General features: G+C 43.0%; 1 protein-coding gene across 10 annotated transcripts in view; it reads left to right on the forward strand.

The window, feature by feature from the left end:
- Positions 1-16111, forward strand: part of kif1aa (kinesin family member 1Aa) — a 55205-nt gene that overhangs the window by 10869 nt on the left and 28225 nt on the right. For 4 of the 10 annotated variants that reach the window (XM_061240818.1, XM_061240819.1, XM_061240817.1 and 1 more), the window contains exons 2-15: positions 3652-3725; positions 3914-4093; positions 4803-4871; positions 5262-5440; positions 6967-7078; positions 7526-7603; positions 7728-7793; positions 7910-7927; positions 8100-8178; positions 8316-8394; positions 9067-9209; positions 13836-13969; positions 15595-15674; positions 15861-15936. In XM_061240818.1, the coding sequence (XP_061096802.1) occupies positions 3652-3725; positions 3914-4093; positions 4803-4871; positions 5262-5440; positions 6967-7078; positions 7526-7603; positions 7728-7793; positions 7910-7927; positions 8100-8178; positions 8316-8394; positions 9067-9209; positions 13836-13969; positions 15595-15674; positions 15861-15936 (1367 nt within the window). Of the gene's footprint in view, positions 1-3651; positions 3726-3913; positions 4094-4802; positions 4872-5261; positions 5441-6966; positions 7079-7525; positions 7604-7727; positions 7794-7909; positions 7928-8099; positions 8179-8315; positions 8395-9066; positions 9210-10673; positions 10713-13766; positions 13970-15594; positions 15675-15860; positions 15937-16111 lie in introns of all 10 variants that reach the window. The other 6 variants (XM_061240815.1, XM_061240816.1, XM_061240814.1 and 3 more) reach the window with 3 other exon arrangements.

The following is a 16111-nucleotide window of genomic DNA, read 5'->3' on the forward strand; positions in this document are numbered from 1 at the left end:
AAGCACCAAATAAACACAGTGGGAATGTAGTCCTTGCACGCAATCAAAAACCCAGAACAAGACACCAGAAAGGGTGTTTTCCGTTCAGGTTTCAGGTTTTTGAAGAGCACGTTGTGGTGTTGTGAGTAGGCTTAATTCTCTGTGCATTTCATAGGAATGTAGGGGAAATTTGTTTACTGTAACTGTAGTTCAACATTGTGTGTTTACAGGGAATGGCTGTTTTATTATCATGATTTAGTCTGGCACACATGTCAAGAAGCTGTCTATTTGATATGTTCCTCTATATCCTGGATTTTGCATGGCAAGTATCGCAAATAGTAGGAATTCCCTGGTTTACTGGGCAGATGTCCAACCTGGCTCTATCAATCTGGCCATCTAGTGATCCCCTAGTAGGGCTGGTTGAATAATCCCTTCCCTTCCGTTTCAACTGATTCACAAGTGCAAAATGGCTGCCGTGCATCACAGTGCTACACATTAGCAGTGGTCGGAGTGTACACATGGGGCGGCTTGTAGCGTAGTGGTTAAGGTACATGACTGGGAGCCACAACGTCAGTGGTTCGAATCCCGGTCGAGCCACAATAAAAATGATCCGCACAGCCTTTGGGCCCTTGAGCGAGGCCCTTAACCCCACATTGCTCCCCGGGTGCTGCACTGTGGCTGCCCACTGCTCCTAGGTAACTAGGATGGGTCAAATGCAGAGGACAAATTACCCCACGGGGTTCAATAAAAGTGTATCTTATCTTACACTGTGTTTTTATTGACAGTGTATTCTTTGTATATTCCTACGTACAGCAGTGTTGTTAACTTGTCGATAATGGCTATTTTCTCTGCATGGCAAATCTGTCTGTGTGGGGATAAATTGAATGTGTAATTTATGCCACATTGCCACTGCATGGTGGCCAGTGATTAGCATACAATAAATAACGAGGGGACCCAGGGGGGAAAGCCTGAAGCTGATGACACAGTGGAGAGTGCATCCCATAGGAGTAAGTTAAATATATAGACTGGCTGGGTGTATTCATCAGCACTAGTGGTGTACTGCTATTGCAGTGTCATAACAAGATTGTAGGATGAGCATCAATTTTCTGTTTATTGTTCTTGGCCTTAGTTCTCAATATCTCTTATATATTTTATTTGAAAGTTATTTTTCACGTTTTGCTGTATAATGTACATGTCAAGTCATCTTTGTGGTCGAATGTCAGTCTCAGCTTAGTCTTCCCAGCAAATGTAATCAGGGCTCTAGATGTTTACAGATGCTTCTTCTCAATTGGAAGGGGGTCGGTTTAACCAATGAAAGACCCAATTCTGTTAAAAACTCTGTGAAGGCAATAACTGGTACTTCTTGAACAGCACACTCAAAAATGAAGATGATATTTTATGGCTTGAAAGTCTTGCATTGTTCCATTACAAGTTAGGATGTGAACAACGCATTGATTGTGGAAATGCAGGCTACACTGCATGGCATCACTTGCTAATGAACACATTAATAGTATTTGTCCGTTATGATCTCAAGTCAAGGAATACTAGCTATTGCTGGCTCATTTGTATCTTGCTGGACCAGCACCTCTCAGTAATATGCTGTGAACAAGTCTCTTTTTCCTTATTGTATATGTTAAAATGCCCTTCAATACAACTCCCCAACCTTCTTCCAAAATAAACCTGCATCCAGCCTGCAGATTCTGGTGTGAATAATCAGCCCTTGGCGACAGCATTTGGCTACTCACAGTAAGCTGTACCTGTCATTTGCTCATTCGCACCTCACCCCCTACAGTGCTAATGAGGGAAATGTTGGCTATCCTCTCTGTTTGAGACCAGGAAGTTCAGTCTTTAAGCCTTCTGCATCCATGAAAAAAACTTTAAAAGAAGCAAGAGCAAGGCTGCACTGCTCTTAAAAGAGGGAAACAAAAAACAATTAGCACCATTTGCACCACAGAGAATTTGGCACAAGTGAATGCTTCTTCCACTTATGTTGTAGGCATGTGGTTCTAAGTAGTTCTCTTTCCCAAATGAGAAATGCAGATTAGCTGAATGGACTATATGTCTCCTAATTTTGCAGTAAACAAGGAACAGCAGAGGTGGGGGAGAGTGGGGTTTGTTGCGACACGGGGTCCATTGCCACCCAATGTTTTTTTCAATTTTGTGCTCAGAAAACATTGCATATCAATCGACCCCGTGTTACAACGGACCCCGCTCTCCCTACCTGTGCAGTGCATCCATATAAACTCTTGTCAAGGTGAGCAGATAGATAAGAGCATGTTTTCCAAAGCAGGGGAAACATGGCTAGATTTGTTAAGGAACCGTGGGTCACATCCCTCAAGGAAATAGTTATAAGGGAACATTAAGGGAACAATAGTATCTTTGCAGCAATGCTGTAACGTTCTTAACTTCTCCTTGCTGCTTTGAATTATATGTGGACAACTGCCATTATGTCCTTAAGTAAGGTACTTACTGTGACCTGAATAGATTCAGTGCATATCCATTTACATTTTACATTTTAGTCATTTGGCAGACGCTTTTAATCCAAAGCGACTTACAAGTGCATAGGTTCTACCATAAGTCAAAGCATCACATCCAGAAACTAGCAAAATACACATGAAATGCTGTTCTAAACATAGTTGTCATCATAAGTGCTTTTTAAAAAAAAAAAATTTTTTTAGACAAGGATAGGGATATCAGAAAGGAGGGGTAGGGGAAATCAGGAGGGAGGACTAAGGTAGAGTTTGAAAAGGTGGGTTTTGAGTCTGCGTCGAAATAGGGGGAGGGATTCTGCTGTTCTGACAGAGGTAGGCAAGTATCCTGCTGTAATTCTGTAACATTTACAATGGTAGCTACTTACAGTAATTCACTCTAGATGACATGGGTTCTTTATCATACTGAGTTAGAGCTTTGTATATTGTAAAACGTAAACAATACATTTTATGGGCTGTTTCGCATTCAAAGCATTCTATTTTGTGCCATGTTATTTCAGGCTTATTTAATAGGCTTTGGACTTTCCACTGTTGTGTGTCTAATAGACTCAGTCTATTAAAATGCTGAATTTATACTCCATTCTTATCCTGACTCAGATAAAACTGTTATTGTACAATGCCCAAAATTCACACTCAAGAAGTACTCCACCATCTTAGAAATTCATTGTATCTCCACTTGTATTTTAAAGCTCGGGATACATTTTGAACTGCACTGCCATACACGTTTTCTGTCTCAAAGGATGGTGTTGTAATATCGGACACATTGCCTCCTTGGATCCCTGTCTTTTTATTGCTTGAATTGTCTCCTTTTTATTTAAAATCAAAATTTCCCTGGAGAGTTTAAAGATTCCATTCTACTAAAAATATTGTGCAGTTTCCCTAATGCTTTCGGCTCTTCCCAGTGGCCTTGTGGTCTAGTTAATGGGATTGAATATTGATCAATCCCAGTGCATACACGAGGTCAGTCTTATAATTTGTCGTCCTGCCTATCTACATACAGATTTTTAAGCTGTAGTAAAACGCTCTGAAGAAGACAGTAATTGTCTGTGACTGTATGCATTTTAGCAGAGAGGATGTAGAGGTCAAACAGGTCAATGTGAATTCTGTTGCTCGTTGGCTGCATTGCTGGTGATTCAAGCCTGGGCGTGACTCCTCTAACCTTCATCCATATCCTGTCTTTCAGCCATCATCAACCCCAAGCAGCCCAAAGAAAACAAAAGCTTCAACTTTGATTACTCTTACTGGTCACACACCTCGGTGAGTAGATTAGTTTGGGCATACCTTTAAATATACAGAATCTGATGTTGTCCATGCTCGTATGAGGCCCTGGGGAAAGAAGCACAAATAGGAAAGTTTCCCCCCGTAAACACGTAACCTGCTGGATACACTGTGGTGGAGACACTGGAAGTGGTGGGTGCCTAACACAGGCTGTTGTCTGCTTGCAGCCCGAGGACATAAACTATGCATCCCAGCAGCAAGTGTACAGAGACATCGGGGTGGAGATGCTGCAGCATGCCTTCGAGGGCTACAATGTCTGCATCTTTGCCTATGGACAGACTGGCGCTGGCAAGTCCTATACCATGATGGGCAGACAGGAGAAGGACCAACAGGGCATCATCCCTCTGGTATAACACGCAGAATATAGCACACACACTCTCTGTGAGACACAGCACACGCACTCTCTGTGAGACACAGCACACGCACTCTCTGTGAGACACAGCACACGCACTCTCTGTGAGATACACACTCAGGCTCTGTGAGATACACACGCACTCTCTGTGAGATACAGCACACTCAGGCTCTGTGAGACACAGCACACTCAGACTCTGCGAGATACACCCTCAGGCTCTGCGAGATACACACTCACTCTCTGTGAGATACAGCACACTCAGGCTCTGTGAGATACAGCACACTCAGGCTCTGTGAGATACACACTCAGGCTCTGTGAGATACACACTCAGGCTCTGTTAGATTCATACTCAGGCTCTGTGAGATACAGCACACTCAGAGTAAGAGGGAACACAACATGTCAAGGGCTATACAGAAACTGCTGTATGATCACTGCGGTGGTTTAATGTATTTTATCTGTGTGTACAGTGTGTTCTCATGTCACTGCAAAGGCCTGCCCCCTGCTGACAGGAGGCAGTCATGACACAAGCACAGCAAACATATTTACATTTTTACAAAACTAGCCGAGAACCCCCCCATCCATACTCTCTCAACAGACTCTTCATGAAAATGATATTTAAATGAATACAGCAACGAAATAGTTGGCAATGTGAACAATACCGTACAATTTCCTATGTCTAAAATGCTGCATTGTTTTCCTCCCAGCTGTGTGAAGACCTCTTCACCAAATTCAATGACAGCAATAACGACAACAACATGTCTTATTCGGTGGAGGTAAGCGATAATCCCAGTGCATACACGAGGTCAGTCTTGCAATTTGTCATCCTGCCTATCTACATACAGATAGTGGAGGTAAGTGATGTAATCCCTGCTGAAAAAAAACTGTTTTTAAACAACTGGTTGACCAGCTCATATTCAGCTAGACCAGCTTTATGACCAGCTTGGCCATGCTGGTTGCCCAGCTCATATTCAGCTAGACCAGCTTTATGACCAGCTTGGCCATGCTGGTTGACCAGCTCACACCCAGCTAGACCAGCTCATGACCAGCCTACCAACTCAATTTTCAAACTAACATAGCTGGCACAGCTGGATCTTACAGCAGATATCTCATTCCCTGCCTGGACCAGGGTGCTCCTCTCACGCATACCTTCTGCCCTCTCACAGGTGAGCTACATGGAGATCTACTGTGAGCGTGTGCGGGATCTGCTGAACCCGAAAAACAAGGGGAACCTACGTGTGAGGGAGCACCCCCTCATGGGGCCCTATGTGGAGGACCTTTCCAAACTGGCTGTCACCTCTTACAATGATATCCAGGACCTGATGGACTCCGGAAACAAAGCCAGGTTGTGAACTGCTGCTTGGCTGTCATTGCCAAGAAATAATTGGGAAGAAATCATTGTCTGCCAAATCATTGAAATACATACATGCATGTCAGGTTAGGTATACTCCTGCCTTGACCAAGGTACTGGCCTCAGAACTGGAGTTGGTCCCCGGGTGCTGCAGTGGCTGCCCACTGCTCCTAAGTAACTAGGATGGGTCAAATGCAGAGGACAAATTACCCCACAGGGTTCAATAAACAGCAAGGCTAATTGTATTATAGTTCTGGGAGTGCTTCAGTCACTAATGACAGTCATGTACTTTCTCTCAGTAAATGTTCCGATGGAGATTCATTCACTGCCCACAGCCGGCTGGTAACTATAGTGGAGGTTTGCAGTGGGTGAGAAGTTTAAAGTTTGTAGAGGGCGAGAAGAAATGTAAAAAATCTAAATCAAAAATTGAAAAAAACACATGGGGGATAAGTCTGATTCCCATCCTACGATGGAATATGACTATTTGTAGCAATGTTTATGCGTGATCCCCACTGCTGATTTGAGAGACTGGTTTTGGTGGTGTTGTCATGCAAGAAGCAAGTGATGTATTGCTGACTAAATAGGGCTTCACATTAAGACTTGAATCCATCTGTTTAGTTTATGTTACTTTGAACCAAACAGCTGATATGCTAAAAAAAACTGATTGAGACCTGTCCCATTAGCCAAGAACCCATCAGTGCAATTATCCTGTGTAATGAGTCAAAGAGAAAGCAGCCTACACTGAAGAGACTGTTTCTTTCAACTGGCACCATGTTGCGCAGCTACAGAATTAGACATGCACACAATGAAGTCTTTATCTGCTGTAGATTTAGAAATTAGAGGTTCAATTAATTAATCTCTCTTTCCACAGTAGAGGGAGGGTTTGCAGAAAGATTCAACTATCAATTGATTATACATATCAAAGTGGATCATGCATTCAACACTAATTTGAAAATGTATCCATTATTCGAGCAAGAAGACCTCTTTTTGTGCTGTTGAAGAATTCAGAATTTAAAATTTTGTCATGGCAGACACTATATTTTACATGTCCCACATATCTGCTGCTACTGTTGCTGAATTATGTGTGGTCAGGAAAATATTGCGAGGATATTGTTTAGGGCTGCACGAGATGAGGAAAATAAGTGATATGCGATAATGTTGTTGAATATTGCGATGATGATATGACTTGCGATAAATATACAAATACCAAAGTGTGCACAGTTCTAATGTCTTTCTGCTTTAGGTACACTGCTAACATAGACCCCAGACAATGAATAGCCTATGCCCACTGAATCAAAAAATATGATTTATTCCAAATCATTATTTCTAACATGCTTTTATTGAACAAATTGCACATGAACAGCCAATACATTTGACAGAACATCAATTAAAATAAATACTGCACATCGCAGCAATGCATTTATCTTGCATGTTCATATCTCGATGCCGATAAATATACAATATATTGCTCAGCCCTAATATTGTTTGTATTTTGTGAATTAACATTCTATTCTTCTCAGGACGGTGGCAGCCACCAACATGAACGAGACCAGCAGCCGATCCCATGCTGTCTTCAACATTATCTTCACACAGAAACGGCACGATGCTGAAACTGATAATACCTCTGAGAAGGTACGTGGTGCTCTCACAATCCAAATTGGACAACTTTCTGGTCCTCAATGCAAGTGCAGGACCCTGCAATAGCTGGTTGACCAGCTCATACCCAGCTAGACTAGTGTTATGACTAGATTGGGCATGCTGGTTGACCAGCTCATGCTCAACAAGGCCAGCTTAACTGGCACAATTTTCCAGATGGTCAAGCTGGCATAGCTGGACTTTACAGCAGGGGAGATAATACTTTTGTCCTACTGACAAATCTATTTCTGCGTGAAATATATTACAGACAGGGATCCTGAGCTGCTGCTGAGGCCACGTTTACAATGTTTGCATGTCTGTGTTCCAGCGAGCAGTCTAGCACATACAGTAACTTGTGACACATGTGGGGTCACTGTGAGGTTGTGATGTGGTAGCCTGGATGACTGCCCTGGAGGTGATTGACTTTACTTGTAAATGTTTCAGGTTAGCAAAATCAGCTTAGTGGATCTGGCTGGGAGTGAAAGGGCAGATTCCACAGGAGCCAAAGGCACAAGGCTGAAGGTGAGTTAGTCTTCCACCAGTCACTGACTGCTACTACACAAATAAATTCTGACTGTGACAAGAGCAGAATGTGTCCCTCACTCATTTATATTGTCATGGCATTTAATCTCTATGGTCTTTTCAGGAAGGGGCGAACATCAACAAATCCCTGACTACACTAGGAAAAGTAATCTCTGCATTGGCTGAGGTGGTAAGGATCAAGTTTTCAACAAATAGTGGTTTCTGAGCTGCTCCGATTAGTGTACCTGACAGATATGAATTACGGCAAAATCTATTTACTAAAACATTTGTTTGTTTATTTTTTAGGATTCTGGACCGAATAAGGTAAACTTAAAAAAACATTAACACAACAATAAAAGCACTTATGGAAAAGAACGTAGATCATTTGTCCAGTGATCTCTAGACCCTGAAGTCTGAAAACCAGTACACCTGTTAATTTATATAGTTTTTTGCAAATAAAATGGATTTTTAATGGCAGTTTATATCTTGTGCACAGAACAAGAAGAAGAAAAAGGTGGAGAGCTTTATTCCATACAGAGACTCTGTCTTGACATGGCTGCTAAGGGAAAATCTGGGTATGAATCTCTTTATGCTTTTACAATCTCCAGATTACTGAGCAAGATATATAAATACTGCATGTAGATATAAACCTAGCTCCAACATAAATGCAGAGTTTTCATTGACTTTCCACGTCTTCTCTACTCTCTTTCAGGGGGAAACTCCCGTACTGCTATGGTAGCGGCTCTCAGCCCAGCTGACATAAACTACGACGAGACCCTCAGCACCCTCAGGTATGACTACGGGCACCACCAGGTATTCTGGGCCCCAGTAAAAGCTCTCACACTGGGCCCCACCACCCCATCACTGCATAATCGCAACATGACCTCCCCCTTCCCCTATTCAATATAGCTGGGTATGTCCATCAGAGAAAAAGGTGGATCCCGGCAGATCAATTTCATTAAATTCAATTTTAGTTTAGTTATTTAGCTGATGCTTTTATCCAAACTGATTACAGTTGGTTAGACTAAGCAGGGGACAGTCCCCTCTGGGGCAATGTGGGGTTGAGGGCCTTGCTCAAGGGCACAACAGCTGCACAGATCTTGTTGTGGTTAAGCTGGGGCTTTACCCCAGCACTGTCTTTGTATGAGACTACTTATATCACGGTGAAAAGCACGCCCACAGAGTGAATTATGTAACAGCGGCTCACGATGCTGCTCGGCCAACCTCCGCTGTGCTGCCTGCTCTTCAACCGCCCTTCAAACCTACTGGTGCAGCGCCGTCACCTCCGGAGGTGACTGCTGAATCGAGTAATTGGGCACCCGTGAGACTCAGCTGAGCCAAGATGGATCTCTGCGCGCTTGTGCCGAAGGCCACACTGTCGCTCTGCTCTGTTTCCCATGTCGCGCGACGGCAGGTCACCTCCCCGCCCCTTACCTCGCCGCGCTCTCCTTCCTCTCTCGCAGGTACGCCGATCGGGCCAAGCAGATCCGCTGCAACGCCGTCATCAACGAGGACCCCAACAACCGGCTGGTGCGCGAACTCAAAGAGGAGGTATCGCGGCTGAAGGACCTCCTCTTCGCCCAAGGCCTCGGGGACATCATTGAGAGTAAGGGTCTGTGCCACTCATGGGGGTGGTGACATCTGCTGTGCCCTTACAGGACATTGACAGGAATGTGGGTGCCCAGAGACAGATACTGACCCCAGCACAGCTGTGACATACAGACACAGATTTGGACATGGACTCCTTGATACAGCCATGATATATTTTTGCATATTCTTGCACATAACATACCTTGGCCGAAACAGTCATATTAAACCTCACCAGTAAGACATAGATTGGCATACAGTCGCACAGCATGTGGGGGCGACATGGCTCAGGCAGTAAGAGCAGTCGTCTGGCAGTCGGAGGGATGCCGGTTCGATCCCCCGCCCGGGCTGTGTCGAAGTGTCCCTGAGCAAGACACCCAACCCCCAAAGGCTCCTGACGAGCTGGTTGGCGCCTTGCATGGCAGCCAATCGCCGTTGGTGTGTGAGTGTGTGTATGAATGGGTGAATGACAAGCATCAATGGTACAGCGCTTTGGATAAAGGCGCTATATAAATGCCAACCATTTACCATTTACATTGTACACAGTCAACCAAACAAAACTACATTGCTATGTCGACAAGATATACTGAAATGCAGGTCCTCATGCAACCACAATCAGGACAATCAGGACAAGACTAACATAGGCACATACTGTACATACAATGAACGATAACAGTAGCTTAAGACATGGAAACGGGATCAAACGTGACAGGTGACAAATATTGACAGTCCCGCATGACGCCGAGTCTCACTGAACAACCACTCTTTCCCTTGGACATGCTGTCACCTCTTTCTTTCTCCTCCACTGACATCTCACAGCCTTTATTCTGTGCTTTCAGCATATAAGGATAACATACAGTGACTTCAGAAAGTATTCAGACCCATTCCCTTTACACACTTAAATGTGTTGTAGATTTAATTTTAAATCAATAAAATAGCCATTTTTGCCCATCAATCTACACTTAATAACCCATAATGACAAATGTTTTTAGTATTTTTAAAACATTTGGGAATCCATATACTACAAGAAATCAGGTAATGCCAGTGTCCGTTTCACGTCAAGGGTCCAGTGAACCAAAAGCATAATAATGCAATTCTAAGAAATTGAAGGGGTCTGAATACTTTCTGAAGCCACTGTATATCCTGTGCTGTGCATATAAGGACATACTAGATCTGTTCTCCTGTGCTGTTAGATCTTAATGATTATTGAGTTAAAATGGCGTGCGGGTTTACTCTGTTTTAACCTTGAACATTATGAGAAATTCTTCAGAAACCTCCTGTAGATAGTTGACCTCTATAAGACACTGATACAAGAAATGCCTTATGTAGCATGACCCAACCAAACAACAACTCTAAGTGCTACTAAAGCACACCATTCACAAGGTGCTGTACTGTCCGGAGGCAGTACTACATGAGACTGTGTTTCTGTCAGACGTGTGTGAATGTGTCTCATGGTGCTCTCTTCTCTGTCTCTCTTTCTCAGCGTGTCGGGGTCCTGCCACCCAGATTGCTGGTTTGAAATGTGTGTTTCCTTGGCTTTACTCAGCTTTGCAGGTTATGGGGACTTAGCAGGATTCTCTGCAGCACCAGAGTCCCAGTAGTGTCAGAATACTCTGGTCAAACTCTGATGAATTTTCTGGAAAGATCTAGAACATTACTAGAAAAATACCCCCCCCTCCCGCCATCTTAGAACCTAAAAGGCATGGAATGACTTTGGCTTTTAGGAATGTTACTGTAGGTGTCGAGTAATGTTTGAAAATGGTCTCTGAAATCTGTCCTTCCACAAATATTGGGATTTCAGTCTTTAGCTACTGCATTATATTTCCTCAATAAGGATTTCTGGGATCGTGAAACTTCTGGTCCATGAACAGTTTTAGGAGTTAAGTGTGCAGGAACCTTGGCCTGGGCCAATAGGAAATTCCCCCTGCAAGAGTTATCAGAGTGCCATTTCTGCCATAAGGAGGGTGGCTGTGTGTTTGGCCTTGCCTTAGGCCTGGCTGTCTCTGGTGCTGCAGGGCTGCAATGCTTTTGGCTGCAGCTTTGGCCTTAAGGAAACACTTGGGTGCCCATCTCCCTTAAACCGAAAACAACAGGCTTGTGGTTTCTGCTGAAAAATGCCCCACTCGCTTTGCCCATTCAGAAACGAACGTACATTTGGCAAATATTGGCTAAAAAAGTCTTAAAGAATACCTAAATTTATCAAATGTCATTTAAAAATTAATCACAGAAACACTAGGAAATTAGCCCCAAAGTCCTGTGGTAGTTTGTGGATTAAATAAAGTAAATGTAACAGAAATTCAACTTAAAGACTTAAAAGATCATATTCATCACCTGTATTTACCCTGTCAAGAAACTCTGTGCCATAAAAGCCTCATATGAGGATCTAACATAAAGCATAGCTTTCATAGTGTCACACGCATTTGGGTCCCAGCGCACAGTGTCATACGCATTTGGTTCCCAGTGCACAATGTCACAGTGTGGCATTCTGAGATGAAGCCTAGTGGTTTGTGATTCCCCCTCCCCCAACTGGTGCCTGAATGAACCTCCCTTGGCTGCAGACTTGCGCTTCAGCTGCCCCCCCTTGCGCTTAGCTCATGCCTGGCTTCTCCCTCTGGCGAAACGCTCGCCCTGCGGTACGTCTGGGGCACTGCTTGCTTTCCCTTGGCTCTGTGTGCACAGTAGCACTATGGTCTGGGAGGGGGTGCTCCTCTCATAAAACAAGCTTCAATAGACAGCAGTAAAAAAACAAAAGCAGTTGCAGCATCTAAAAGCTGTAAAAAGGTTTGGATGTTGAAAGATGTCCAGAGAAAGGATAAAGAGGTATTTCTTTCACAGCCCTTGAAGAAGTCTGTATACTGCACACGCATAGTGCAACCCTGGGGACACCAATTAAAACAGTCTTATCTTTAGAAATAAGGGGTTGTTTCTTTGTGTGGTCGTGGCATAAATTTGCAGATACATTATAAACCACATTAGCAAGAAAGAAGAGTAAATGTAACACTGTATACAGTATGTCACCTCTAACACATGACAGAGAAGCATATGTGAAGTGTATAAAAAAATCAAGCGCCATTCTTTTCCTTTTCTCAGGCTGCTGGGCTGAGGAAAGGAAAGCCGGCACACATTTGAACTCCAAACACACCTTAATCTGTGATACGCACTATAGAAAACGGATGTTTCGATCCTGTGTGGAGCTTCCTCATGTCTGAGGGGAAGCACACATAACCATGGGAGATTCTATGTGCCAATCTTGTATCACACCCTGAGAATTTCCTCAGTCTGTTGCCATAGCACCGCCACCCTCGCTAAAAGCCATAGTGCTGTCGAACACCGCTGACAGCTGTGTGCTTGCTTTACAAGCTGCTGGAAATTATCAGCTAAAAACGACAAAAGAGAATTTCACAGAATGTTCAAGGCTATCATCCTCCCCTATCTATTATCGAAAATCGAAACTCATTTTAGCCGCAGGGGATTTGCATAATTACTTATCACTTTGATGTGATGGGACTATTTTTTAACTGGAATGAAGATGGAATTGGCTCTTCGTGTCCTGTATATGTGATTGGTTTGGAACGTTTAATTGCTTTTGAGTAGGCACTTTTCCGCTAAGACCGCAGGTGGATTTGCTTTCTGTGATGGATTTTATCATGTCACACAACCACCTGATAGAGAAGTCATTGAATCCCAACTGCCTGTAAGTGCAATTTAATTCCCACAGTAGTGAGTAGTGGCAGTCAGAAGAAAAGTAAAAAGGTTACAGTCAGCACGTTTCTGACACATCTGCTCTTAAAAGCGCATTAGAATCGATGTTCAATGACAATCTTCGAGTAATGTGATGTAGTTGGACATTTGAACCTGTTTGATTTAATGATATGAACAGCATTCAAAGTGCATGTGCCAAGAGCACATTCATGTGACCATATGCTAATAATCGATGTGTACATATAAGCTGGAAGTAATGAACTAGGTGTATTGATTTGCTTTAGACTTAAGGGTGACTTGACAGGAAACCTAACAGTGCAGTGTGACAAATGCTTAATTCAATTATTCTGTTCTGCATTGTGCAGGGTACAGCCTTCTCTATTGTATGTCATGGAGATAAACACATAGTAGTTTAAACAGCTGGTGAAAACACGACGCTGTTACTAAAATTAATTTCAGGGGTCTGTTAGTCACTCATGATCAAAGATGGGATTCACTGTTTACTATTGTTCAGAATTTACAATGGCTGTACAAATGACGCTTTGACTGAAGATCTTATTGTACTATTATAGGAGCCCTGCTTTCTAACTTTAAAGCTGCTGCCTGCCTCTCTTTCTATCCTTGTGGCTGTGACTGGTGCTGTGGGAACCAGCTTGGGATTTCCGTTGCTCTTTTCTTTCGCTCTGATATCAGTGTTGGCATTTCAATTTCCGCTTCAGTTTCTTGGATTCGTTTTTCGAGCCACCTGTCTGTTTTTCTTCTTCCTTTTCTGTTTTTCCTCCTTTCCTCTTCCTTTTCTCTGCATCTTTCCGTCTCTCACCTCCCACCCTCTCCCTCGCCGTCCCACCTCCTGGCCCCTCCCACCCTCCCACAGACTTATCCGATTACAAGAACAATAACAATAATCTGCAAGCTGTCAGTCAAAGGGGTGATCTCTCCACAGTGACCAATGCCATGACGGGTATGAGTCCCTCCCCCTCTCTCTCCGCCCTGTCCAGCCGGGCTGGATCCATTACAAATCTTCACGACCGCATCATGTTTAGTCCGGGCAGCGAGGAGGCCATCGAGAGACTTAAGGTGAGCTTCAAAGACAGTGGGCCTCATGCAAAAACCACTCGTAGAACATATTTGTTCTTAAGTCGCTTGTACACGTGATTTAAGAGAACGTGGTGCTTTCATCATTTTTTTCTTTGGTAGGAATAACGTTTACGAGTGGTCTCGACCTCATGTAACAATTCATGTAAACAACACATTCCATTAATTGCCAATGGAGAGGCTTCCAGTGCAAATTAACTCGGATCAAACTTTCAAACTAAGTGTTGCAGATCAGGGTGTCTCGGTGGCGCAGCCTGTAGAGCACTGACCGCATGCTCATTGCGAGCCGCGACGTTGGCGGTTCGACTCCGACCATCTGATATTTGTCGCATGTCTTTCCCTCTCTCTCGCTCCCATTCTAACTGTCTCTCTATACTATACTGTCCAATAAAGCTGAAAAAGGCCTAAAAAATATCTTATAATAAATATCTTAAATAAATAAATAAAAAAGTGTTGCAGATCAAATATGAATCAAGATTCAGCAACTGCATTGCTTCTTTCTCGCCTCAAATGTTTTCAGGAACATATTTTAGTGGACCGTTTCAGAGGAATAAGAGAACGTTTATCAACAGTCCGTCATATTATTACGTTTTGCCAAAAACCAATGTCTACCCAGTGTACCCAATCAGGTACCAACTACGTGGTAGATGCTGTATTATAACGGACATCTTTATTTAGGACAGTTGTCTGAAGTTAGGTATATTTGTTGAATCTGTCATGGCACACTTGTATGAGCCCTTCATACAAAAAAAGTCTACATTTCTGATAACAATATAAAAATATTCATGCATGAGGCCCATTATTCCTAAGAGATGTGAGCAATAACAGTCTTATCAAGAATGTTCACACCAACCTCTTAGGCAGGACCCCTCAGCCCTGGTTCTTGTGGGCTGTAGTGTCTGTTGGTTTTTGCTTTTAGTGTCTGCTGGTTTTCATTTTTACCTTTAAATCAGTTACCAATTCAAACCCAAGAAATGAAGTCTTCTTACACAACTGTGTAATCAGCTGTTTTAAGTGATCTATTATGTGCTGAGAAACAAGGAAGAACAGCTGTCCCACAAACCAACAGGACCATTGTTGAGAACCCCTACTGTAGGTGATCAATAAGGCCATTAGACATACTGTACATACCTTGGTAGCTATCCATGAATAATGTTGGAGAACAACAACAAAGGCATTATTGGCTGTATTAACACCACTCATTGACATAATGTAATGTTAGAATTCATTTTAAACTAATTGATGTTTAATATTTACTATTTAATATTGTATTAAAACTCCTACCATATGTACCTACCATTTTTGCACTTGTCTTGACAAATGACTGGGATTTCCCCAATTTTATAGGTCTAACACTGTTATTTTCAGCTTGCTAGATGCATTTGTAAGTCACTCTACAAGAGTGTCTGCTGAAAGCCGAAGTGTGAATGTAAATGTAATTAATGTTGATCTGCGCGTTAATTTGCAAGTTAATGCACTTTAAAATAATTAGCACGTTCCTACAACAGATTGAAAGCCAGAATAATTAATCTAGGTCTAATCTAACTGTAACTCTGCCTGGGGTTTCGTTGCTTGATTTATATTCTCTGTGATGGGTAATCCGTCAGGAAACAGAGAAAATCATTGCTGAGCTCAACGAAACCTGGGAGGAGAAACTCCGGCGTACTGAAGCCATCAGGATGGAGAGGTGAGAGACCATCTGCAGACGTGTCATTTTCAAAGAGCTGTGCGCTATGCTATGAGTCAGATGTGCTGAGTCACACAGCTGTGGGTGCCTTTTGTCAAATGCAGGACACTTTAGCGGTTAAGTGTGTTATAGCATAAAGTCAATTTGTGACGTTAAATGTAATTTGAATGGTTTTCGTTTTCACAGAGAAGCCCTGCTGGCTGAGATGGGTGTCGCCATGAGGGAAGATGGCGGCACAGTGGGAGTTTTCTCACCTAAGAAGGTAGACACTCTGGAAATGGACAGCTTGCTTGTGTCTGTTCTTTGATTTATGCATAAATAATGGGAGAGGGGTGGGGGGGTTATCCCTACACTCTTTACATGGTATAAAAAGTGCCTAAAATGGTACAAATGCTTGTCACTAGGGCAGTACCCTATACACACATGAAATTATACCC

This window comes from Conger conger, chromosome 4 (genome assembly GCF_963514075.1).
Source record: "Conger conger chromosome 4, fConCon1.1, whole genome shotgun sequence".
In the NCBI taxonomy this organism is placed as follows: domain Eukaryota; kingdom Metazoa; phylum Chordata; class Actinopteri; order Anguilliformes; family Congridae; genus Conger; species Conger conger.